The sequence below is a fragment of the Zalophus californianus genome, chromosome 5 (genome assembly GCF_009762305.2).
Source record: "Zalophus californianus isolate mZalCal1 chromosome 5, mZalCal1.pri.v2, whole genome shotgun sequence".
Taxonomy (NCBI): Eukaryota; Metazoa; Chordata; class Mammalia; order Carnivora; family Otariidae; genus Zalophus; species Zalophus californianus.
Genome location: NC_045599.1, coordinates 6,175,199 through 6,200,523, shown reverse-complemented (window position 1 = coordinate 6,200,523; position 25,325 = coordinate 6,175,199). Strand labels below are relative to the sequence as shown.

Below are 25,325 nucleotides of genomic sequence, written 5' to 3'. Positions count from 1 at the left end.
GCCATTACACTCCTATTTCTGGAGAAGTTTCTACACAGGTGTGCCAGAAACATGTGTAAGGTGTTTCTAGGAGAACTGCTTTGAAGAGAAAGAAACAACTGTAAAGAAGCCCAACCCAAAATGTCCACTGACAGGAAATAGATATGTTCTATCTTTGCAAAATGGAAAACACATGTGATAGAAACAGTTGTAAATGAAAAGCAGCTTACAGAAGATGGCACACAAAATTATTCTATTTTTCTAAAGCACCCAAACATGCAAAACTATATAATGTATTGTCTGAAGAAACACATAGATGGTAAAAACCAATGAAAGCAAAAAAATGTTAAACTGTAAAATGTAAAATTTGGAGGATTTGTACTTCTGAGAAGAGATGTGGAGAGACAGGATATAGGGTGAAGCTTGTGGGAATATTCAGTGATATAAGAAACATCTAGTTCCTAATTTGGGAGTTGAGTTCACAGGTATTTATATCTTGCTTTATTCTGTGTGTATGTATGCATGAAATATCATATATATCCTACTGTAGCTAGTGGCTAAACACATATTACACTTAGAAAATGTAACAAATGGGGTGCCTGGGTGGCTCAGTCGTTAAGCGTCTGCCTTCGGCTCAGGTCTCGATCCCAGGGTTCTGGGATCGAGCCCCTCATCGGGCTCCCTGCTTGGCCGGAAGCTGGCTTCTCCCTCTCCCGCTCCCCCTGCTTGTGTTCCCTCTCTCGCTGTGTCTCTCTCTGTCAAATAAATAAATAAAATCTTTAAAAAAAAAAAGAAAAAAAAAGAAAATGTAACAAAGGACAATGCCAAAGCCGAAGAACATTATAAGCAGACATTATCTTTTTCAATAGACTATATTTTAGAGCAGTTTTGGGTAAATAGCAAAATCGAGCGGAAGGTAGAGAGGATTCCCATGTACTTCCTACCCTCACATAAGTACAGCCTCCCCACTGTCAACAACTCACACCATCCTACAATTCATGAACCCAAACTGACCCATCTTTATCCCTCTGTGTTCATAGTTTACATTGGGTTCCCTCTTGGTGTTGTATATTCTATGGGATTTGACAAAAGTATAATTTGTCCACCATTGATTCACCATTATCATATTACACAGAGTGGTTTCACTGCTCTAAATGGCCTCTGTGCTCCACTGACTTATCCCTCCTTCCCCTGAGCCCTTGGGAACCACTGATCTTTTTATTGAATCTGAAGTTTTGCCTTTTTCGGAATGTTACACAGTTGGAATCGTGCAGTATATAGCCTTCCCAGATTGATTTCTCTCACTTGGTAATATGCATTTCTGTTTCCTCCATGTCTTTTCATGTCAGCTGTCATTTGAGGAGCCTTCTGAATGCTGAGTGTTGATGGAAGTGCTCTGGGTCACTAGCCCCTGGTGACACTTCTGAACCCCAAGGATGAAGAGTTCCTACAATTTTCCATGGAGACAACCAGGTGACCACCCAAGGAATGAGAATGAATTTGGCACTGGACTTTTTACTGGCGACATGGCATGCTGGAAAGAGGTAGATCTTCAGAGTTCTAAGAGAACATGATGTTGTGTCCAGAATTCTATAATCAGTTAAACTATTTATTGAAAGTGATCACAAAATAAAGGTATTAATTGGAAATGCAAAAACTAGAAAGCTTACCTCCCAGAGAACTCCCCCTGCCAACTTTGTTTGAGAATGGATGCAATCTAAATGAACAGAGAACAGGGAATCCAAGAGGCACCAGCACCACAAGGCAATGGACGGATGTGAATGAGGCCTCTGCTTCAGGCTGGGAGAGCAACTAGTCTAAATGAGAATAAGGATTTGAGGTGTTGCATAGGACACCTTCAGGGAGAACCCTAGCCTGCTCTTCCTCAGGGGAGTGCTCACATTCTACAGTCATTTATTCTCCTTCTCACTATGGAGCATCACTCTGTCTAGCTCCTTCTTTTCCCCCCCTTTTTCTTAAGCATAGAGCCTCAAACTGCATAACTCTGTGTGACCTGAGGCTGGATGAAATGACCTGTGAATGTTGGCAGAGACTGGTCCTTCAGTAGACAGCAGGGAAAGACATGTCCTGGGGCCTAGGAGGGAAGAGTTGTTATTAAAGAGGGTGCAGTTCCTTCATGCTGGGTTCATGCAGGAGTGACTGTCACAGATGGAGGGAGTCACTCACAACTGCCGCCTGTAAGGAGCTTCTTGATGGTATTATCTGTTATCTGTTGTTGTGGAACAAAAACCCTGAAACATAGTGGCTTAAAAAACAAGTGCTTATTTGCTTATAGTTATTGAGGGTCAGAAATCCAGGAACAGTCTCAGTTGTGTGGTTCTGGATAAGGGTCTCTCCTGAGGTGGTAGTCAAGCTACCAGCTGGACTGCATCTTCTGAAGTCTTGCTGGAGCTGGAGAATTTACTCCCAAGATGACACACTTACATAACTGGCAGTTAATGCAGGCTGCCTCTGTTCTCCCCCACATGGCTTCTGATTCTTCAGGGGGGATTAGTTTAAACTTTCTATGATTACTAGGCAGAGAGAGCAAGAGGGAGAGGGAAAAAGAGAGGGAGAGACTGAGGGAGAAAGAGTAGGAGCCAGAGTGAAAGAGATTGAGCAAGTGAATAGAGAGTGTTTATAAGACAGAAGCTATAGACTTTTCATAACAAAATTCTGGAATTCTTGGACATTCCATTTTTTGCTGCCATATTCCATTAGTCACTCCAGGGAAGGATTAAACAAAGCCATGAAAATAGGAGATAATGTTGGAGGCCATCTTAAAGGTGCCTACCACCGATCTAGGGGCAGGTCAAGATTGTGTTTTCTATTCCTATTTGACCCCACCCCTGCTGGGATTCCCTGTGGCACTGAGGAGAAAACTCTTCATTGGAGCTTCTGATCACTTTGTCTCCTTGATGATCTCTCCTCTTTGTCTTTGACTGCTTTTCTACGTTAGCTTCCTATGTGGTAAAATACATGGTCTCAAACTCCCCAAAAGACCTCAGGCTTCCTGGTGTGACTTGGTTTTCTTCTTGGCTGAGCTATGGGAGGCTCCAGTGGGTGTGGGCTCTTCTTTACCCTCCCTCATCATGATCACCCAGGAGAGGCAGGTTAGGGTTGGGTTTACTCTAAGAACTCTGCACCTACAGCCATTCTGATCTCTAAAACCCTTTGACTACTCATCACAATTCTCTCTCTCATCCCTCATGGGGGGATGAGAGATCTCAGGATGCAGTATAGTGCTGTGTATGGGACTGTCTTCTGCTTCCTGAACTTTCCAAAGGGGACACTTAACAAGCTCAGTTGGAAAAAGAATGAGATGCAACTATGCCTTCAAGGCTTCCATGTGAATGCAGGTCTCTCCCAGCAGACTCTTCTCTTTCCAATGGATGGACAATCTGAGGACACTCACCTTTTGGTGGAACTGTCTTTCAGTGTTATCCCTTCTTAGCCATGAAGAGAAGGAATGATAATGATAATACCAAACATTTACAGAATTACATGCTTGACCCTATTCTAAGTGCTTTATGTGCTTTAACTCATTAAATCCTCACATTACCTGGATGTAGATGGACATCTTAGGATGTAATATTATTATCACTATATTAACTATTGGGAAACTAAGACAGTGGAATATCAGTTGACTTGCCCAAGATCACATGGCAAGGGCACGCTGGAACCAGGATTCTTAAACACTCTACTATGCCTCTTTCAGTTCACTTCCATTCAATGTGAACTTCACTCTCTATCCCAGTGAATATTTATGATAACCTCTGATAAGCCCTCTTTTTTGAGCAGAAGCCTAAAGATGGGCCACAATTTTATACATTAAGCCAGTTCAGATGTCCACCAAATTCAGATTGGACTCCACACTAGGTGAAATCTTCCCAGGTAAATAGAGTAAAGTGATGGTGGTGACAGGGAAGGAAGGTTGCTCTTGTGAGGACTGAATGATTCCCACAGTGGTGAGAACCAGGTTATGACGTCTGGTGGTGGAGAGTGAGGTTTCAAATTTTATCTGAAAATTTTTTTGTACAAAAAAAACAGTTTTTTAAAATTCTTTTTTTAAAATATTCCATTTATTTATTCATGAGAGACAGAGGGAGAGAGAGAGGGAGAGAGAGAGAGAGAAGCAGGCTCCCAAGGAGCAGGGAGCCCGATGCGGGACTTGATCCCAGGACCCCGGGACCACGACCCAAGCTGAAGGCAGATGCTTAACCATCTGAGCCACCCAGGCGCCCTAAAAAAAACTAGTTTTATTACACATATGCCCAGCAAGGAGAAAAATCTAGAGGTAGGGTCTGGAATGGAATGAAATTTTCATAGAGTCTCTAATAGTTTGGGTTAACTATATAAACAGTGAGATCATAGATGGCAGGTTAATTTCCTTAATGGTGATGCTCAAATTTAGTTTCTTTTGACCAATATGGGAGATAACTTTGGCAAATAACAGAACATAGCAGGTACTTTAAGTGAGCAAACATTTCTGTATAGCAAACATAATCTAACAGGCACTACTTCCTATGACAGGTGCACCATGATCATGTTCATGTGAAGAGCATGGGACCTCTTGGTGTGGGGGATCAGTGTTTGGTACTTATAATAGCCAGGTTTGCTTTTCCATTCAACAATTTCCCAAACCCAGTAAAATGGTCCTTGAGTCCACCCCTGTGTCCTTTTTTGTATATAAATGATTTGGGCAATTGCTGAGAACAGATATAAGGACAGAGCTTTACAGGATGCCAGACTGGCCTTGGATCCTGGCACCACTACACAATACTTTTCAGAGAACAGTTAACACACACTCTCCATCATATTTCCCCAAAGGGAACATCCCAAAGGATGTTCTCTCCTCTGCCTCCAGGTGTGCTTCTGTGAATCCATGGACTGAGAGGTGAGAAGTGAAGGAACAGGAGAAAACCAAGAGGTCTTGGAAAAATGATGCTAACATTAAGTGATGTGGGGATGTCAGAATGAGACTATGTCACACTATGCAATCTTTTCTTCCATCTTTGGATCCCAGCTCACTTAATAAATGAGAAGTAGGACATATTTGGAAATTTGCTGAGATGTGGGTTCAAAATGATCTAGTCAGCTTATTTACCTCAAGAAACTTAGAACCGACAAAAGTGGAAATATTGAGCTGACTGAGAATTCTGAAGGGTACAGTGTGAGGAGAGGACCCCAGATATCCTGACTTTCCCCAAGAAGGAGCCTGCTGAGACCTCACTCTTCAGATGATGGCATCTTTCAGAATTTTCTTCAGTATGGTCTTGGTGTCCTCAACAACTATGTCAAGGAGGCGCCTCTGATTCCACCCTCTAAGGTACTGGATACTAGTGTTACCTAAGATTGGGATGTAGCTCAGAACTGAATATAAGTAAGAGGCTGTATTACAATTCATCCACGATAATGCCCAGTCCCCTGTGAGGACAGTGTGCAGATCCTGAGACTTCATAATGGTTTTGTACTCCTCCATGGGTTTTCCCATACTCTGGGCCACCTCCTGGAGAGATTCATCATCCACACCAAAGAGCGAGTGGTAGACGTTCAAACACTTCCCAAGATGATCTGCATTCTGGATGCCAAAGGTGTCCTGGAAAGACTCTGAGCCCATTTGCCTCTGCAAAGTGATTGCTTTGTCATTAATGACCTTCTCACAGGTGTCAGACAGATTCTCTAGGAGAGCATGGTACCGGATCTCACACACGTCTCTGTGCAAGGTTTTCCTAAGCTCTGGGAAGTCATGCAATGAGGGATCAAAGCTGGAGACCAGGAATATGATGGGTTCACACATTCCCTCATTCTGGAGAATTACCTGAATATTCTCCTGGATATTCTGTAGGAGTTGTTCCTTTGAGACCACATGTGTACTCAGGTCTCTGTCCAGCTTGGTCCAGACGATGTAGAACTTCTTTCCCTGTCCCTGGATGACTTTGGCAAGCTTCACAAGATTCATGCTGAACTGTTCAGATGCAATGATGATGAAGAGATCATACTTGCTAAACTGCATCTCCTCCAGATAGGTCTCTAGGCTTTGGGTGGTAGCCCCTGTGCCAGGCAGGTCCCATAACTCTACATTGGGAAAGTGGGAGAAAGAGTAGTGAATGGGAATCTGGGTGGTTCTCACTACACCCGTGGGAGCTGCGTCCTTTTCCCCATGCCCAATTCCCCGCAGTGCATTGATGAAAGAAGACATGCCATTGCCAGAGTTCCCAGTCACTGCAATGCTCACTGGGGCACTGGAAGCTGTCTTCAGGGTCTCTCTGACTGCAGAGACCACCTTCACCAACTTCCTTTCTTCCAAGGCTTTTTCTATGTTCATGGCACCTGGTTTAGATAAGATGTTCCAACTCTTATGGTATGGCACAGCAGAGGTGAAAGGTGTAGGTAATACGGTGTGAAGGGACAGGGCAGGCTGTGTCATGTTGCTGATCAGTGGAATAACCTACAGAAATAGGAAAAGCAGGGGAGTTAGGAAGACCAGGCACACGGCGTAGCAGAGGAATCATCAGATTTGGTATCCCAAACTGAGGATGTTGGATCCACACCTAACTCACTGTAAAGGCCTTTAGATGAGAAACAGCAAACCTCTGCAAAAAATGTTTGATAGTGTCTCAAAATTCTAAACATATTATTCAGCCATAGAAATCATCCCATTTGTGACAATATGGATGGACTTGGAAAGCATCATTCTAAATAAAATAAATCAGATTCAAATACTGCATGATCTAACTGATGTGTGGACTTTAAAAATAAAATAAAATAAAATAAATTCATAGAAAAAGAGATCAGACTTGGGGAGAGGTGGAGGAAGTGGGTGAGAGGAGGGGGATTGGAGGAAGTGTTCAAAAGGTACAAGATTTCAGTTATAAGAAAAGTAAGTACTAGGGATGTGATGTACCATCTGGTGACTATACATATCATCATGGTATGATTTATAGGAAAGTTGTGAAGGGAATACATCTTAGGAGTTTTCATTAAATGGAGAATTTTTTCTCTTTTTTCTTCTCTCTTTTCTTTTTATTGTATTTTTAAGAGATGATGGATGTTAGCTGAACCTATTGTGGTAATCATTTCACAATATATGTAAATCAAATCATCATGATGTATGCCTTAAACTTACATAGTGATGTATGTCAATAATATTTCCATAAAACTGATAAAATAATTTAAACAGAGTCACCAAATGACCCAGCAATTACATTGCTAGGTATATACCCACAGATGTGGATGGACTTGAGCAGAAGAGCATCATGAGGGTCTCTGTGTCAGGAGTCAGGCAGGTGCAAGTACTCCTCCACCCCAGAATGTCCCTCTGGGAATGTCCATAGGGCACAAGTAAGCTTATGACAACACTCAATATCCTTCAATCCTGAGGACCCACACATCTTCACTGCATATGTCTTCAGAGTCAAGAATAATTTAATTATTTTTGATAACAGTGAAAAGTGTTTGTTCTTTCCTCTCAAGACATTTTCCATATCTTTCACCACTAACTGCATACCTAGGGAATCCCCATCCCTCATCCACTTCAACATCTAAGTTACACAAACTTTCCAAATAATAATCTACTGATTTTTCATGTCAGCACTTATGTTTATACATGACTGTTTATCTGGTCACTGTTGTGATTAGTATTTTAAGTATCTAAGTTCTCCTGTGAACTTTCTCCTATAAGCTGAGCCCTGACGTAAGATTTGCAAGCATTTTATAAGGCAGGACTGGGAAAGAGAATTGGTTCGGATTACCTGTTGGACTCTCCTCCTGGGGGCTACACACACAGTGCTGGCTGGTGGGCTTTCATAGTCCCACAAGTTGAATGGTTGCTGTAGCAATTTCCCTTAAAAAATCTATAATTTCATACCAACAGCATTTTTCACATAACTAGAACAAATAATCCTAAAATTTGTATGAAGCCACAAAAGACCCCAAATAGCCAAAGCAAACTTGAAAAAGAAAACAAAGCTGGAGGCATCATGATTCCAGACTTCAAGTTATATTACAAAGCTGTAGTGATCAAAACAGTATGGTACTTATCTCATATATGTATGTGTTTTTATGAGTATGTGTATAAAACCATTTTTTTAAGTAACATCTTTCATTAAGACATGTGTTTGTAATAAAAACAAACAAAGAAACAAAACAAAACAAAAAACACCTGTATGGTACTGGTACAAAAATAGACACATACACCATAACCAAGTGGGATTTATCCCTGGGCTGCAAGGTTGGTTCAACATCCACAAATCAATCAGTGTGATGCAGTACATTAATAAAAGAAAGAACAGGTACCATATGATCCTCTCAATAGATGCAGAAAAAGCATTTGGCAAAATACAGCATCCTTTCTTGATCAAAACTCTTCAGAGTATAGGGATAGAGGGTACATACCTCAATATCATAAACGCTATCTATGAAAAACCCACAGCAAATATCATTCTCAATGGGGAAAAACTGAGAGCTTTCCATTTAAGGTCAGGAAAACGGCAGGGATGTCCACTATCACCACTGCTATTCAACATAGTATTACAAGTCCTAGCTTACAGCAATCAGACAGCAAAAAGAAACAAAAGGCATTCAAATCGGCAAAGAAGAAGTCAAACTCTCACTCTTTGCAGATGATAGGATACTTTATGTGGAAAACGCAAAAGGCTCCACCCCAAAACTGCTAGAACTCATACAGGAATTCAGTCAAGTGTCAGGATATAAAATCAATGCACAGAAACCAGTGGCATTCTTATACACCAACAACAAGACAGAAGAAAGGGAAATTAAGGATTCGATCCCATTTACCATTGCACCCAAAACCATAAGATACCTAGGAATAAATCTAACCAAAGAGGCAAAGAATCTGTACCCAAAAAACTATAAAATACTCATGAAAGAAATTGAGGAAGACACAAAGAAATGGAAAAACGTTCCACGCTCATGGATTGGAAGAACAAATATTGTGAAGATGTCAGTGCTACCTAGAGCAAGCTACACATTCACTGCAATCCCTATCAAAATACCATCCATTTTTTTCAAAGAAATGGAAGAAATAATCCTAAAATTTGTATGGAACCAGAAAAGACCCTGAATAGCCAGAGGAATGTTGAAAAAGAAAAGCAAAGCTGGTGGCATCACAATTCTGGACTTCAAGCTCTACTACAAAGCTGTCATCATCAAGACAGTATGGTACTGGCACAAAAACAGTCACATAGATCAATGGAACAGAATAGAGAGCCCAGAAATGGACCCTCAACTCTATGGTCAACTAATCTTTGACAAAGCAGGAAAGAATGTCCAGTGGAAAAAAGACAGTCTCTTCAACAAATGGTGTTGGGAAAATTGGACAGCCACATGCAGAAGAATGAAACTGGACCATTTCCTTACACCACACACAAAAATAGACTCAGAATGGTTGAAAGACCTCAATGTGAGACAGGAATCCATCAACATCTTAAAGGAGAACACAGGCAGCAATCTCTTCGACCTCAGCCACAGCAACTTCTTCCTAGAAACATCGCCAAAGGCAAGGGAAGCAAGGGCAAAAATGAACTATTGGGACTTCATCAAGATAAAAAGCTTTTGCACAGCAAAAGAAACAGTCAACAAAACCAAAAGACAACTGACAGAATGGGAGAAAATATTTGCAAATGACATATCAGGTAAAGAGCTAGTATCCAAAATCTATAAAGAACTTCTTAAACTCAACACCTCAAGAACAAATGATCCAATCACGAAATGGGCAGAAGACATGAACAGACATTTTTCCAAAGAAGACATCCAAATGGCCAACAGACACATGAAAAAGTGCTCACCATCGCTCGGCATCAGGGAAATCCAAATCAAAACCTCAGTGAGATACCACCTCACACCAGTCAGAATGGCTAAAGTTAATAAGTCAGGAAAGGACAGATGCTGGCAGGGATGCAGAGAAAGGGGAACCCTCTTACACTGTTGATGGGAATGCAAGCTGGTGTAGCCACTCTGGAAAACAGTATGGAGTTTCCTCAAAAAGTTGAAAATAGAGCTACCCTACGACCCAGCAATTGCAGTACTGGGTATTTACCCCAAAGATGCAAATGTAGGGATCCGAAGGGGTACGTGCACCCTGATGTTTATAGCAGCAATGTTCACAATAGTCAAACTATGAAAAGAGCCAAGATGGCCATCGACAGATGAATGGATAAAGAAGAAGTGTATATATATATATATATATATACAATAGAATATTATGCAGCCATCAAAAGGAATGAAACCTTGCCATTTGCAAGGACGTGGATGGAACTGGAGGGTATTATGCTGAGCGAAGTAAATCAATCAGAGAAAGACATGTATCACATGATCTCACTAATGGGAATTCTTAATCTCAGGAAACAATCTGAGGGTTGCTGGAGTGGTGGGGGGTGGGAGGGATGGGGTGGCTGGGTGATAGACATTGGGGAGGGTATGTGCTATGGTGAGTGCTATGAATTGTTGAATCACAGACCTGTACCTCTGAAACAAATAATATATGTTAAAAAAAAAAGAAGATAGTAGGAAGGGAAAAATGAAGTGGGGGAAATTGGAGGGGGAGACGAACCATGAGAGACTATGGACTCTGAGAAACCAACTCAGGGTTCTAGAGGGGAGAGTGATGGGGGGATGGGTTAGCCTGGTGATGGGTATTAAAGAGGGCACGTACTGAATGGAGCACTGGGTGTTATATGTAAACAATGAATCATGGAACACTACATCAAAAGCTAATGATGTAATGTATGGTGATTAACATAACATAATAAAAAAAAGAAAAAAAAATAGACACATAGATCAATGGAACTGAATAAAGCACCCAGAATTAAACCCAGAATTTTATGGTCAATGAAACTTCAACAAACAGGAAAGAATATCCAATGGAAAAAAGACAGTCTCTTCAACAAATGGCGTTGGGAAAATTGGACAGCAACATGCAGAAATAAATTTCTTACACCATAAACAGAAATAAATTCAAAGTGAATTAAATATCTAAATGTGAGACCTAAAACCATAAACATCCTAGAAGAGAACATAGGCAGTAACTTCTTGACATCACTGTAGCAACTTCTTTCTAGATATGAATCTAGAAAGCAAGGGAAACAGAAGCAAAAATAAACTATGGGGACAACATAAAAATAAAACACTTTTGCAGAGTGAAGGAAACAACAAAACTAAAGGTAACATACAGAATGGGAGAAAATATTTGTAAAGACATATTTGATAAAGGGCTATTATCTAAAATATATATAAAAAAACTTATAAAACTCAACCCTCAAAAGCCAAATAATCCAACTGAAAAATGGTCAGAAGACATGAATAGGCCTTTTTCCAAAGAAGACACAGAGATGGCCAAGAGACACATGAAAAGATGCTCATCATCACTTATCATCAGGGAAATGCAAATCAAAACTATAATGAGATATTATCTTACAGCTGTCAGAATGGCTAAAGTCAACAACACAAGAAACAACAGATGTTGGTGAGGATGTGGAGAAAGGGGAACCCTCTTGCACTGATGGTGGGAATTCAAACTGATGCAGCCACTCTGGAAAACTGTATGGAGGTTCCTCAAAAGTTAAAAATACAACACTCTATGACCCAGCAACTGTACTACTAGGTATTTACTTAGAATACAAAAAACGAATTCAAAGGGATACATGCACCCTGATGTTTATAGCAGCATTATCTATAATAGCCAAACTATAGAAAGAACCCAAATGTCCATGAACTGATGAATGGATAAAGAAGGTGTGGTATACTATGATCGAGCAATTGCACTACTGGGTATTTACCCCAAAGACACAGATGTAGTGAAAAGAAGGGCCATATGCACCCCAATGCTCATAGCAGCAATGTCCGCAATAGCCAAACTGTGGAAAGAGCCAAGATGCCCTTCAACAGATGAATGGATAAAGAAGATGTGGTCCATATATACAATGGAATATTACTCAGCCATCAGAAAGGATGAATACCCAACTTTTACATCCACATGGATGGGACTGGAGGACATTATGCTAAGTGAAATAAGTCAAGCAGAGAAAGTCAGTTATCATATGGTTTCACTTATTTGTGGAACATAAGGAATAGCATGGAGGACATTAGGAGGAAGGGAAAAAGGAAGGGGGGACTCAAAGGGGGAGATGAACCACGAGAGACTATGGACTCTGAGAAACAAACTGAGGGTTTTAGAGGGGAAGGGGGTAGAGGGATGGGTTAGTCCAGTGATGGGTATTAAGGAGAGCACGTACTGCATGGAGCACTGGGTGTTATACGAAAACAATGAATGGTGGATCAGTACATCAAAAACTAATGAGGTATTGCATGGTGCCTAACATAACATAATAAAATAAAATTAAAAAAAAAGAAGGTGTTGTATATATATACAATGGAATATTACTCAGCCACAAAAAATGAAATATTACCATTTGCAATGATATGGTTTGAGCTAGAGAATATTATACTAAGCAAAATAAGTCAGACAGAGAAAGACAAATACCATATGATTTCACTCATGTGTGGAATTTAAGAAACAAAACAAACAAGGCGGAGCAAGATGGCGGAGGAGTAGGAGACCTAGATTTCGTCTGGTCTCAGGAATTCAGCTGAATAGGGATCAAACCATTCTGAACACCTACGAACTCAACAGGAGATCAAAGAGGAGAGTAGCAACAACTATCTGAACAGAGAAGCGACCACTTACTGGAAGGTAGAACGTGCGGAGAAGTGAATCCGAGGTGATATTCGGGAGGATAGACAGCGGGGGAGGGGCCTCCGCCGGCCGCTTCTGGCAAGTGATAGAGTCGCGGAGCACAAAATCGGAACTGTTGGAAGTCGGCTCCGCTGAGGGACGTCGCTGCAGTGGCTAAGCAGGGGGTGGAATCCTCCCGGGACAGTGTGGTCTCAGGACCCGTGGGGTCACAGAAAGACCGGGGGAGCCTGAGTGCGCCAGAGCTCCCAGGTATCGGAGCGGGGAAGCCGGCTGCAGAGACGGAGCTGAGGCGCGGGCTCTCAGCTTGGGGTGGCCATAAACTGTGATCCGCAGCCCAGTCGGGCCACTGCTCCTGCAGCAGGGACCCAACAAGCAACAGAGCTGGTGAGACTCCCCTTCCTCCCCTGGGAGGAGTGGCGCGGGAGCGCACCACAGGGATCTGCTGGGTTTGGAGACTCCACACACGGGGTCGGGTGCCAGAGATAGCAACGCTCGGTCACAGGCCGGGTGAGCACGGAGTGCGGCTGGAGACCGGGGACAAGGAAGTGACTGCTTTTCGCTGGGGGCACACTGAGGAGCGGGGCCCCGAGTTCTCAGCTCCTCCGGGTGGAGATTGGGAGGCCACCATTTTTGCCCTGGTCCTCCAAGGCTGTACGGAGAGCTTGCAGGGAACAAAAGCTCCTGAGATCAAACCCGAGCAGCTTGCTTAGCCCGGACCGACAAGGGCGGGGCAATTCAGCCTCCGGCAAAGACATTTGGAAACCACAGCAACAGGCCCCTCCCCCAGAAGATCAGCACGAACAGCCAGCAAGCCAAGACCAAGTTTAGCGATCAAGGAGAACGGGAGAACTCCAGCGCTAGGGGAATACTGCACATAGAATTCATAGCTTTTTTTTACCATGATTCATTAGTTCATCAAAGTTAATTTTTGTTAACTGTTTTTTTTTTCTTTTTCCCTTTTTCAACCAACATCTTATCAATCTCTTTTTAAAAAAAAACACTTTTTATTTTTCATTTTTAGAGTCATATTTTATCCATTCATAGTAGTTACCCTTATTTTTGGCATATATATATAAGTTGTTCTCTCTTTAAAATTTTGAGATACAGTTTCTTCTAACAGATAAAAATATACCCTGAATCACTAGTGTATGGCTGAGTTCTAGTCTCCTGCCTGATCACATTCTCTCCCTTTTTTCTTTCTTTTTTTTTTAAATCTTCTTTCTTTTTTCAAACAACTTCTTATCTTATCAAGTCCTTTTATAAAATCTTTTATAATTTTCATCTTTACAGTCATCTTCCATCCCTTCATTGTATCAACCCTTATTTTGTACATATATGTCTTTCTTCCTTTAAAATTTTAGGAGGCACTTTTTCCTAACAGACCAAAATACGCCCCAAATCTAGTGTGTGGCACTGATCTATGCACTAGCCTGATCATATTTGATCACATTCTGCTTTTTTTGTATTGTTCTGTTTTTGTTTTTATCTTTTTTCTTTTTTTTTCTCTTTCTTTTTTCTTTCTTTCCCTTTCTTTTCCCCTGGTTTCAGGTCTTTTCTGATTTGTATACAGTATATTTGCTGGGGACGTTGTAAACTTGTTAGCATTTTGTTCTCTCATTCATCTATTCTCCTCTGGACAAAATGACAGGATGAAAAAAAATCACCTCAGCAAAAAGAACAAGAGGTAGTACCGTCAGCCAGGGACCTACTCAATACGGACATTAGTACGATGTCGGACCTAGAGTTCAGAATCATGACTTTAAAGATACTAGCTGGGCTTGAAAAAAGTGTGGAAGTTATTAGAGAAACCCTTTCTGGAGAAATAAAAGAACTAAAATCTAACCAAGTCGAAATCAAAAAGGCTATTGATGAGGTGCAATCAAAAATGGGGGCACTAACTGCTAGGATAAATGAGGCAGAAGAGAGAATCAGTGATATAGAAGACCAAATGATGGAAAATAAAGAGGCTGAGAAAAAGAGGGAGAAACAACTACAGGATCACGAGGGCAGAATTCGAGAGATAAGTGATATGATAAGACAAAACAACATTAGAATAATTGGGATCCCAGAAGAAGAAGAAAGAGAGAGAGGGGCAGAAGGTATATTGGAGCAAATAATAGCAGAGAACTTCCCTAATGTGAGGAAGGAAACAGGCATTAAAATCCAGGAGGCACAGAGAACCCCTCTCAAAATCAATAATAATAGGTCAACACCCCGACATCTAATAGTAAAACTTACGAGTCTCAGAGACAAAGAGAAAATCCTGAAAGCAGCTCGGGAGAAGAGATATGTAACCTACAATGGTAGAAACATTAGATTGGCAACAGACCTATCCACAGAGACCTGGCAGGCCAGAAAGGACTGGCAAGATATCTTCAGAGCACTAAACGAGAAAAATATGCAGCCAAGAATACTATATCCAGCTAGGCTATCATTGAAAATAGAAGGAGAGATAAAAAGCTTCCAGAACAAACAAAAACTAAAGGCATTTGCAAACACGAAACCAGCCATCCAAGAAATATTGAAAGGGGTCCTCTAAGAAAAGAGAGAGCCTAAAAGCAGCAAAGATCAGAAAGGAACACAGACAACATACAGTCACAGTCACCTTATAGGCAATACAATGGCACTAAATTCATACCTTTCAATAGTTACCCTGAATGTAAATGGGCTAAATGCCCCAATCAAAAGACACAGGCTATCAGATTGGATTGAAAAACAAGACCCATCCATATGCTGTCTGCAAGAGACTCATTTTAGACCCAAAGACACCCCCAGATTGAAAGTGAGGGGGTGGAAAACCATTTACCATGCTAATGGACACCAAAGGAAAGCTGGGGTGGCAATCCTTATATCAGACAAACTAGATTTTAAAACAAAGACTGTAATAAGAGATGAGGAAGGACACTATATCCTACTTAAAGGGTCTATCCAACAAGAAGATCTAACAATTGTAAATATCTATGCCCCGAACATGGGAGCAGCCAATTATATAAGGCAATTGATAACAAAAGCAAAGAAACACATTGACAAAAATACAATAATAGTGGGGGACTTTAACACCCCCCTGACTGAAATGGACAGATCATCTAAGCACAAGATCAACAAGGAAATAAAGACTTTAAATGACACACTGGACCAAATGGACTTCACAGACATATTCAGAACATTCCATCCCAAAGCAACGGAATACACATTCTTCTCTAGTGCCCATGGAACATTCTCCAGAATTGATCACATCCTAGGTCACAAATCAGGTCTCAACCAGTACCAAAAGATTGGGATCATTCCCTGCATATTTTCAGACCACAATGCTTTGAAACTAGAACTCAATCACAAGAGGAAAGTCGGAAAGAACTCAAATACATGGAGGCTAAAAAGCATCCTACTAAAGAATGAATGGGTCAACCAGGAAATTAAAGAAGAATTAAAAACATTCATGGAAACCAATGAAAATGAAAACACAACTGTCCAAAATCTTTGGGATACAGCAAAGGCAGTCCTGAGAGGAAAGTATATAGCAATACAAGCCTTTCTCAAGAAACAAGAAAGGTCTCAAATACACAACCTAACCCTACACCTAAAGGAGCTGGAGAAAGAACAGCAAATAAAGCCTAAACCCAGCAGGAGAAGAGAAATCATAAAGATCAGAGCAGAAATCCATGAACTAGAAACCAAAAGAACAGTAGAACAGATCAACGAAACTAGGAGCTGGTTCTTTGAAAGAATTAACAAGATTGATAAACCCCTGGCCAGACTGATCAAAAAGAAAAGAGAAATGACCCAAATCAACAAAATCATGAATGAAAGAGGAGAGATCACAACCAACACCAAAGAAATACAAACAATTCTAAGAACATATTATGAGCAACTCTATGCCAGCAAATTAGATAACCTGGAAGAAATGGGTGCATTCCTAGAGATGTATCCACTACCAAAACTGAACCAGGAAGAAATAGAAAACCTGAACAGACCTATAACCACTAAAGAAATTGAAGCAGTCATCAAAAATCTCCCAAGAAACAAAAGCCCAGGGCCAGATGGCTTCCCAGGGGAATTCTATCAGACATTTCAAGAAGAATTAATACCTATTCTCCTGAAACTGTTCCAAAAAATAGAAATGGAAGGAAAACTTCCAAATTCCTTTTATGAGGCCACCATTACCTTGATCCCAAAACCAGACAAAGACCCCATCAAAAAGGAGAATTACAGACCAATATCCTTGATGAACATGGATGCAAAAATTCTCACCAAAATACTAGCCAATAGGATCCAACAGTACATTAAGAGGATTATTCACCACGACCAAGTGGGATTTATCCCTGGGCTGCAAGGCTGGTTCAACATCCGCAAATCAATCAACGTGATACAATACATTAACAAAAGAAAGAACAAGAATCATATGATCCTCTCAATAGATGCAGAAAAAGCATTTGACAAAGTACAGCATTCTTTCTTGATCAAAACTCTTCAGAGTATAGGGATAGAGGGTACATACCTCAATATCATAAAAGCCATCTATGAAAAACCTACAGCGAATATCATTCTCAATGGGGAAAAGCTGAGAGCTTTTCCCCTAAGGTCAGGAACGCGGCAGGGATGTCCACTCTCACCACTGCTATTCAACATAGTATTAGAAGTCCTAGCCACAGCAATCAGAAAACAAAAAGAAATCAAAAGCATCCAAATCGGCAAAGAGGAAGTCAAACTCTCACTCTTTGCAGATGATATGATACTGTATGTGGAAAACCCAAAAGACTCCACCCCAAAACTGCTAGAACTCATACAGGAATTCAGTCAAGTAGCAGGCTATAAAATCAATGCACAGAAATCAGTGGCATTCCTATACACCAACAACAAGACAGAAGAGAGACAAATCAAGGAGTCGATCCCATTTACAATTGCACCCAAAACCATAAGATACCTAGGAATAAATTTAACCAAAGAGGCAAAGGATCTGTACTCAGAAGACTATAAAATACTCAGGAAAGAAATTGAAGAAGACACAAAGAAATGGAAAAACGTTCCATGCTCATGGATTGGGAGAACCAACATTGTGAAGATGTTAATGCTACCTAGAGCAATCTACACATTCAATGCAATCTCCATCAAAATACCATCCACTGTTTTCAAAGAAATGGAACAAATAATCCTAAAATTTGTATGGAAACAGAAGAGACCCTGAATAGCCAGAGGAATATTGAAAAAGAAAAGCAAAGCTGGCGGCATCAGAATTCCGGACTTCCAGCTCTATTACAAAGCTGTCATCATCAAGACAGTATGGTACTGGCACAAAAACAGACACATAGATCAATGGAACAGAATCGAGAGCCCAGAAATGGACCCTCAACTCTATGGTCAACTCATCTTTGACAAAGCAGGAAAGAATGTCCAATGGCAAAAAGACAGTCTCTTCAACAAATGGTGTTGGGAAAATTGGACAGCCACATGCAGAAGAATGAAACTGGACCATTTCCTTACACCACACACAAAAATAGACTCCAAATGGTTGAAAGACCTAAACGTGAGACAGGAGTCCATCAAAATCCTAAAGGAGAACACAGGCAGCAACCTCTTCGACCTCAGCCGCAGCAACTTCTTCCTAGAAACATCACCAAAGGCACGGGAAGCCAGGGCAAAAATGAACTATTGGGATTTCATCAAGATAAAAAGCTTTTGCACAGCAAAAGAAACAGTCCACAAAACCAAAAGACAACCGACAGAATGGGAGAAAATATTTGCAAATGACATATCAGATAAAGGGCTAGTATCCAAAATCTATAAAGAACTTATCAAACTCAACACCCAAAGAACAAATAATCCAATCTAGAAATGGGCAGAACACATGAACAGACATTTTTCCAAAGAAGACATCCAAATGGCCAACAGACACATGAAAAAGTGCTCACCATCGCTCGGCATCAGGGAAATCCAAATCAAAACCTCCATGAGATACCACCTCACACCCGTCAGAATGGCTAAAATTAACAAGTCAGGGAACGACAGATGTTGGCGGGGATGTGGAAAAAGGGGAACCCTCCTACACTGTTGGTGGGAATGCAAGCTGGTGCAACCCCTCTGGAAAACAGTATGGAGGTTCCTCAAACAGTTGAAATTAGAGCTACCCTATTATCCAGCAATTGCACTACTGGGTATTTACCACAAAGATACAAATGTAGGGACCCGAAGGGGTACGTGCACCCCAATGTTTATAGCAGCAATGTCCACAATAGCCAAACTGTGGAAAGAGCCAAGATGTCCATCGACAGATGAATGGATAAAGAAGATGTGGTATATATACACAATGGAATATTATGCAGCCATCAAAAGGAATGAGATCTTGCCATTTGCAACGACATGGATGGAACTGGAGGGTGTTATGCTGAGCGAAATAAGTCAATCAGAGAAAGGCATGTATCATATGACCTCCCTGATATGAGGAATTCTTAATCTCAGGAACAAACTGAGGGTTGCTGGAGTGGTCGGGGGTGGGAGGGATGGGGTGGCTGGGTGATAGACATTGGGGAGGGTATGTGCTACGGTGAGCGCTGTGAATTGTGTAAGACTGTTGAATCACAGATCTGTACTTCTGAAACAAATAACGCAACATATTTTAAGAAAAAAGAAAAAGAAGAAGATACAGGAGAGGAAGAATGAAGGGGAGTAAGTCAGAGAGGGAGACGAACCAGGAGAGATGATGGACTCTGAAAAACAAACTGAGGTTTCTAGAGGGGAGGAGGGTAGGGGGATGGGTTAGCCTGGTGATGGGTATTAAAGAGGGCACATTCTGCATGGAGCACTGGGTGTTATGAACAAACAATGAATCATGGAACACTACACCAAAACAAATGATGTAATATATGGTGATTAACATAACAATAAAAAATTTAAAAAAAGAAACAAAACAAACAAGCAAAGGGAAGCAAAAAGAGAGAGACAAAGCAAGAAGCAGATTCTTAAATATAAAGAACAAACTGATCGTTAGCACGGGGGAGGTGGGTAGGGGGATGGGTTAAATAGAGAATGGGTATTGAGAAGTGTAGTTGTGATGAACACTGAGTGATACGTGGAAGTATTGAATCATTACATTGTAACCTGAAACTATATTACACTGTATGCTAACTAACTTGAATTTAAATAAAAACTTAAAAAAAACCTACCGTCTTTATGTGTATAAATGCAAATTTTTAAAACAATTTAAGACTGCCTCTTTGTTCTAGAGTTTCCCTGTGAGCCCCATGAGGGCTTCTACTCCATGAAGGCTTCCCTTCCAGACCCATCAATGGGGTCTCCTGATGCTGCTGGAGGCCAGTCCTCATACCCAACTGTTCAGGTTTCTGAATCAGAAGGCCCACAGCCCATCTGTAGGAGAAATTTCTCACTGGCTTGCAGGTCCTGTGGTGCAGCTTCTTGCTCTCCTCCGCCACCAAACCCACTCCACTTGCCTCTCCACTGATGGGTCCTGATTACATCGCTGCCCCTCAGACTTCTCCAGGTGTTTTCATCCAGCATAAGTCCTGGACTCACCCTCCCCATGCAAAAACTGGTGAGAGCCCCACCCTGGGTTTGCAGACAAGCTCGGGCAATGTGAACATTTTCACAATGACAACTGAACCCCAGTGTTCTGTCTTATGCAGCCTGGAAGCCATGCTACCGACCCAATAGGACTCTAGTGAGGTTTTCATGGTATGACCCAGGCGAAGCTCTGGGCAGGCCTCCTGGTAACCTCTGGTGAATCCTCTTTGGTCTTATTAGGATCTCTGAGGAAGACTTTCCTCTGACTCTTCTTACTCCCTCCAATTCTTATCACAGTGTAGGAAGGCCCCGTTTCTGTGAGTCTGTCTGAGCTGGGTCTTTGCTTGGCATTTCTTGATTAATCTTCCCCAAGCTCTATTAGATAAGAGATATTATTATTCCTGTTACAGATGAAGATATTTCACAGATGTGATCTGTGAGCATGTCACAGATAAGAAATAAGCTTGACAGTCTGGAAAACAGTATGGAGGTTCCTCAAAAAATTAAAAATAGAACTATACTATGACCCAGCAATTGCACTACTAGGTGTTTACCCAAAGGATACAAACAGTGATTTGAAGGGGCACATGAACCCCAGTGTTTATAGTAGCAATGTCCATGATAGCCAAAATATGGAAAGAACACAGATGTCCATTGACAGATGAATGGATAAAGAAGATGTGATATATATATATATATATATATATATATATATATATATATATATATATATAATGAATACTACTCAGTCATCAAAAAAATGAAATCTTAGCCATGACATGGATGGAACTAGAGGGTATTATGCTAAGCAAAGTAAGTCAATCAGAGAAAGACAATTATAGGATTTCACTCAAATGTGGAATTTAAGAAACGGAACAGAGGAGCATAAAGGGAGGGAGAGAAAAATAAAACAAGACAAAATTAGAGAGGGAGACAAACCATGAGACTCTTAACCATAGGAAACAAACTGAGGGTTCACTGAACTCTACCTTTAAAACTAATAATACACTATATGTTAATTAATTGAATTTAAATAAAATAAAATAAAAAAGACGGGAGGCAAATCATAAGATACTCTTAACTATAAGGAACAAACTGAGGGTTGCTGGAGGGAGGTGATTGGGGGGATGGGCTAAATGTGTGATGGGTAATAAGGAGGGCACTTGTTTGGATGAGCACTGGGTGTTATATGGAACTGATGAATCACTAAATTCTACCCCTGTAACTAATAATACACTATACATTAACTAAATTGAATTTAAATAAATAATAAGAAGAAACAAGCTTGAAATTACAAAGCAATGTTGGAGGATCCAAGATTTACTCCAATAATGTGATTTTCTGTTTCTACCTGGGTAGGAGGGGAGGATGATCCTAGTTAATGTTGAATCTCCAGCTCCAGGGGCTGAGGGATGGCTGGATGCTGAGATGCTGCTCTTGGGGATGTGGGTCCACTTATTGCTATCAATTGCCACTTACCTCTCCCTGGATGTACCCTTCTTAATTTGGGGAGAGAATGGAAATCACAGTCCACTCTCAGCTCCCATCCTCAAAACACATTAAGGAAAACTCACTGCTTTGCAAGTATGAGGAAAAATCCTACAATGTTTCCCTACCTCTTAGAAACCGTTGCAGGGAACTTGACCCCCCTTGGGAGATAGACGCATTATGAAATGATCAGGAGATGCAGGGAGTTCAGAGGGAGGGAAGCTCATGGAATATGATGTAATCACCATCCCATCTGCTTGGGGACCAGAATCCCTTGAGGCCTGTGCCCACAAAGTCTTCAGGGTCTTCCACCAGGAGCCCCTGTGACAAATTCGAGGTACAATATGTCAGTAAGGATGGTGCCTCCTCCTGTAGGGAGTGGAGGTGCCCTGAGCTTGGTAAGGGGGTGAATGACATGGTGGGGCAGAACATGATTGGATAAAGCTGGCTAAAAGCAAAAAAGATGGAGCCCTGGCCTGGATCAGGCTGGAGGGACACTTTGGAATGAGAATATCTAAGAGTAGCCCTCCCTGGCCCTTATACTCAAAGCCTTCTTTAAGACCTCTCTTGACCTTGCCCAACAATAGCCCAAGTTCTTGTTTGTGGGGGACATAGAGGTTCCTGGAGGCCTTACCTGCCATCATGACCCTAGGGAGACAATCTTCTGGATGAGTTCCAGGCTCACTGACTTGGTTGTGTGAAGGGGTTTCTTCTGCCCCTGAACATGCTATGTATTCTGCTTGCCTGTAAGTTTGCCCCTAGTGTGGGTTGGGGAAGGCCGGATGTCCTTATCAGTGGTCCTGTGGGACCCACGCTAGTCAGACCATAAGAACCAGGCTAGAGCCCATGAATCTTTTTCCTGGTTTGTCTAAATCCCATCACAACCTCCACATGAACCCATCTCACCTTGACTTCCCATGTGCTAGATTAATTGAAAACAACACTGTCTCTTCAAAAGGTGAAAGTCCCAGAAAGTATTGTGTCATCCCATGTTAGATACTTGGTATCATAAAAACACACATACAGATCTTGGCACTCTCAGTAAATAATTTCTTAGGCTCTGCCTAGTGCTCTTAGTGCCCAACAGGTATGGGACACATTTCTGTTAAATGAATGAAACACAATATATCATCGCATATCTTACACTTACTGGTTGACAGATAAATTAACTTTGCTTCCTAAATCTGTCATCTGAAATGCTGAAGTCAGCTCTCCCATAGCCTTTTGGAAAGCAAGTAGGGGCCGGGGCAGAGTATGAGCCTCCCACTTCAGGGTGGCTATGGGAGGTAAGCACAAACCTACAATCTTCCAGAACATTTCTGTGACTATGTCTGACCCAACCATGTACTTTGCACATGTCTCCTCACCAGAGCACCTGTGCTGGACCCTATTGGAGGGAATGACTGAGGCCCTACAGCACAAGCCACAGCTCCCTGTTTCCCACTACCTGCTCATCTGGTTCCTGCCTTGTACCTGGTGCTAGACAACCCTGCATGTGGGATCCTCTCAGGGTCCTTTAAGATAGCACTATGCCCATGTGTCACTGCCAGGCCAGGCTGGGACAAGGGTAACTCCATGAGAGGTTGCAGGTCTTCCAGGAGTGGTCAGTGTGCAAGTGTTGGTGTGTGTGTGTGTGTGTGTGTGTGTGTGTGTGTGTGTGTGTGTGTGTGAGCCTCCAAGACATTGAAGCTCAGAGCACTAACCCAGAAGTTGAGGAGAGGCCATCAGAAATGAGCCTGGGATGGAAGTGGCCCTAGGCTCACTTTTTTGCAGGTCATACTCAAGTTATACCTCTGATCTTCCCTATCTGAACAGGGTTTGAGGGTCCCTGAATAAAGAAACATAGGCTTTTATGGAGGGAGCCCAGGGAGCAGATTCAACTAGAGAGGGCAGTTGTGCTTGCAGGGAGAAACAGACCCTGTGAGCAGATCTTTCAAAGTCTTCTAAAGGAGACCAGCAGTGAGAGATGCATGTCATATAGGAACTAAGTACCCACTCAGCACACATGCATTCACATACATGTATATACCTGAAGAAAGATTTTACCAACAATTTCCCTACCCTCCATTTTGATCTACTGCATCTATTCCAATGGGTAAATTTTTTGAACTCTTGTTATAATGCACCAAATAGATTTCATGATCTAAGAAGCAGAATGAAAAACACTCATTAGTGGATTTCCCATGCAAGGTCCTATATAGTTCATGTCATGCCCAATTATCTTGAACCATGAAGCAGGGATCAGCCTTGGCCCAGAATAGAAATCTGAGGCATCAAGGACTTTTGTGAGTTTGAACCCAATGTGGATCAAGCCCCACATTCCCCCCCCAATTTTATCATCACAGGGAAAGGGTGAGGAAAAAATATACATATTGTTTTATTCTAGGGAAGTATAATAAACATCTGCATCATCAATGGGCATAAAGCACAAAAGGATCTGGTCTGGGAAGAGAGTATTTCAAGAGTCCACCTCACTGACATCATCTGTAAAGGATGGAGTTGGTGTCCAGCAATAGGGGCAGTTTCTTCTATGTAGATACACATGTGCATTGTTATACATTGTCTAAGGTCTGTTAGACACCTTGTCCCTAAAACCCCACCCCTAGCCTGTAATCCACAGGAGGTCCAGCTAGTGCTCCAGATAGACTTTCCCAATTCCAGGTTACCCCAGAGATTGCCATTGTCCTATGTCCTACTTAAACTCTAAGAGAATAAGAATGGCAAATCCTGCTGTCCTTTTCCAAACATGGTCCCATCAGAAGACCCCCACTGCCATGAATATTGAGATGAAAGGTCCATTGCCTCCACACTGGAAGGTAGAATTGGTTCGATGCAAACAAAATATAGGGTTCTGAGTTTTGCCCCTGAAGAATGTCAGAGAGGGGCCCTGTTGTGAATACTCACTGAAATGGATAAGCCAATCCCAAAGCTCTCCTGCCCTGGTGTCAGGCACCTTTCATGTCTTCACTCCTACAGGGTTATTAGCCACATTGTGTTGTAGGAGCTCTCTCACTTACCTGCTCCAGGAAGCAAAGGGTGACTGTGGTCAGGCAGATGTCAGTGGTCCTCCTGGCAAGTTAACCCTCCCACGGAATGGGTCCAGCCCTCAGGCAGAGACAATTACCTCTGAGGTTCTCCAAAACTGGTTCCATGCCCGGATTGCTCCAGAAGGAAAGAAGGGAGTTGTGCTGGGTTGGGGTTGTCCTAGGAAGAATCTAGACGGAAGGAGGGAAGAGGAGCTAGGAAGGAGAAGGCAATCTTGCAGGGTTTTCTGCTCCAGTCCTTTCCTGCTCAGAGCTGTGTGATTTCTGAATAAAGCTGGTGGCAGGGCCCCAGCCCCAGCAGGAAGGAATTTAGGGAGAGCTGCTATCACTTTCTATTCCTGGAAATGACTCCAGTTCTCAAAATAGGCCTAAATCAGTTTCACTTTCATCATTCTGGAGGGTGGGGGCACTGCAGCATTGCCTGTGGCTTATGTGGGGTTATTTGAGCACCTTCAGCCCAAGGCCCAGGGGAGTGTGGGAGTGCTCTGAGAACAGCTGCTGCATACCTGAGAATCTTACTCAGATGCCAGCATCCAGACCAGTGAGAAGTCCATATTCAGCCCCCTTGAGGCTGGCCCCTCAGATGG

At 41.9% G+C, this 25,325-nt stretch overlaps 1 protein-coding gene and 1 long non-coding RNA gene across 4 annotated transcripts in view; one reads left to right on the top strand and one right to left on the bottom strand.

Annotated features, from left to right (window-relative positions):
• LOC113929375 overlaps positions 1–4,109 on the top strand; it is a 71,689-nt gene extending 67,580 nt beyond the window's left edge. The window contains exon 4 of the long non-coding RNA XR_003522174.1: positions 1,329–4,109. This is a non-coding gene — a long non-coding RNA (uncharacterized LOC113929375). The remainder of the gene's footprint in view (positions 1–1,328) is intronic.
• On the bottom strand, positions 4,106–25,034 carry LOC113929371 (immunity-related GTPase family M protein 1-like). Of its 3 annotated transcripts, none has more exons than XM_027606230.1 (2): positions 24,819–25,034; positions 4,106–6,430 (listed from the first exon to the last, which is right to left on the bottom strand). In XM_027606230.1, the coding sequence occupies exon 2, from the start codon at positions 6,407–6,409 to the stop codon at positions 5,216–5,218; it is 1,194 nt and encodes a 397-aa protein (XP_027462031.1). In that variant the 5' UTR covers positions 6,410–6,430; positions 24,819–25,034; the 3' UTR covers positions 4,106–5,215. The 3 variants fall into 3 exon arrangements, with proteins under 3 accessions (XP_027462031.1, XP_027462030.1, XP_027462032.1); XM_027606229.2 differs by having other exon boundaries at positions 24,712–24,957; XM_027606231.1 differs by lacking the exon at positions 24,819–25,034 and adding an exon at positions 20,350–20,391.
• Between the last annotated feature and the right edge of the window lie 291 nt (positions 25,035–25,325).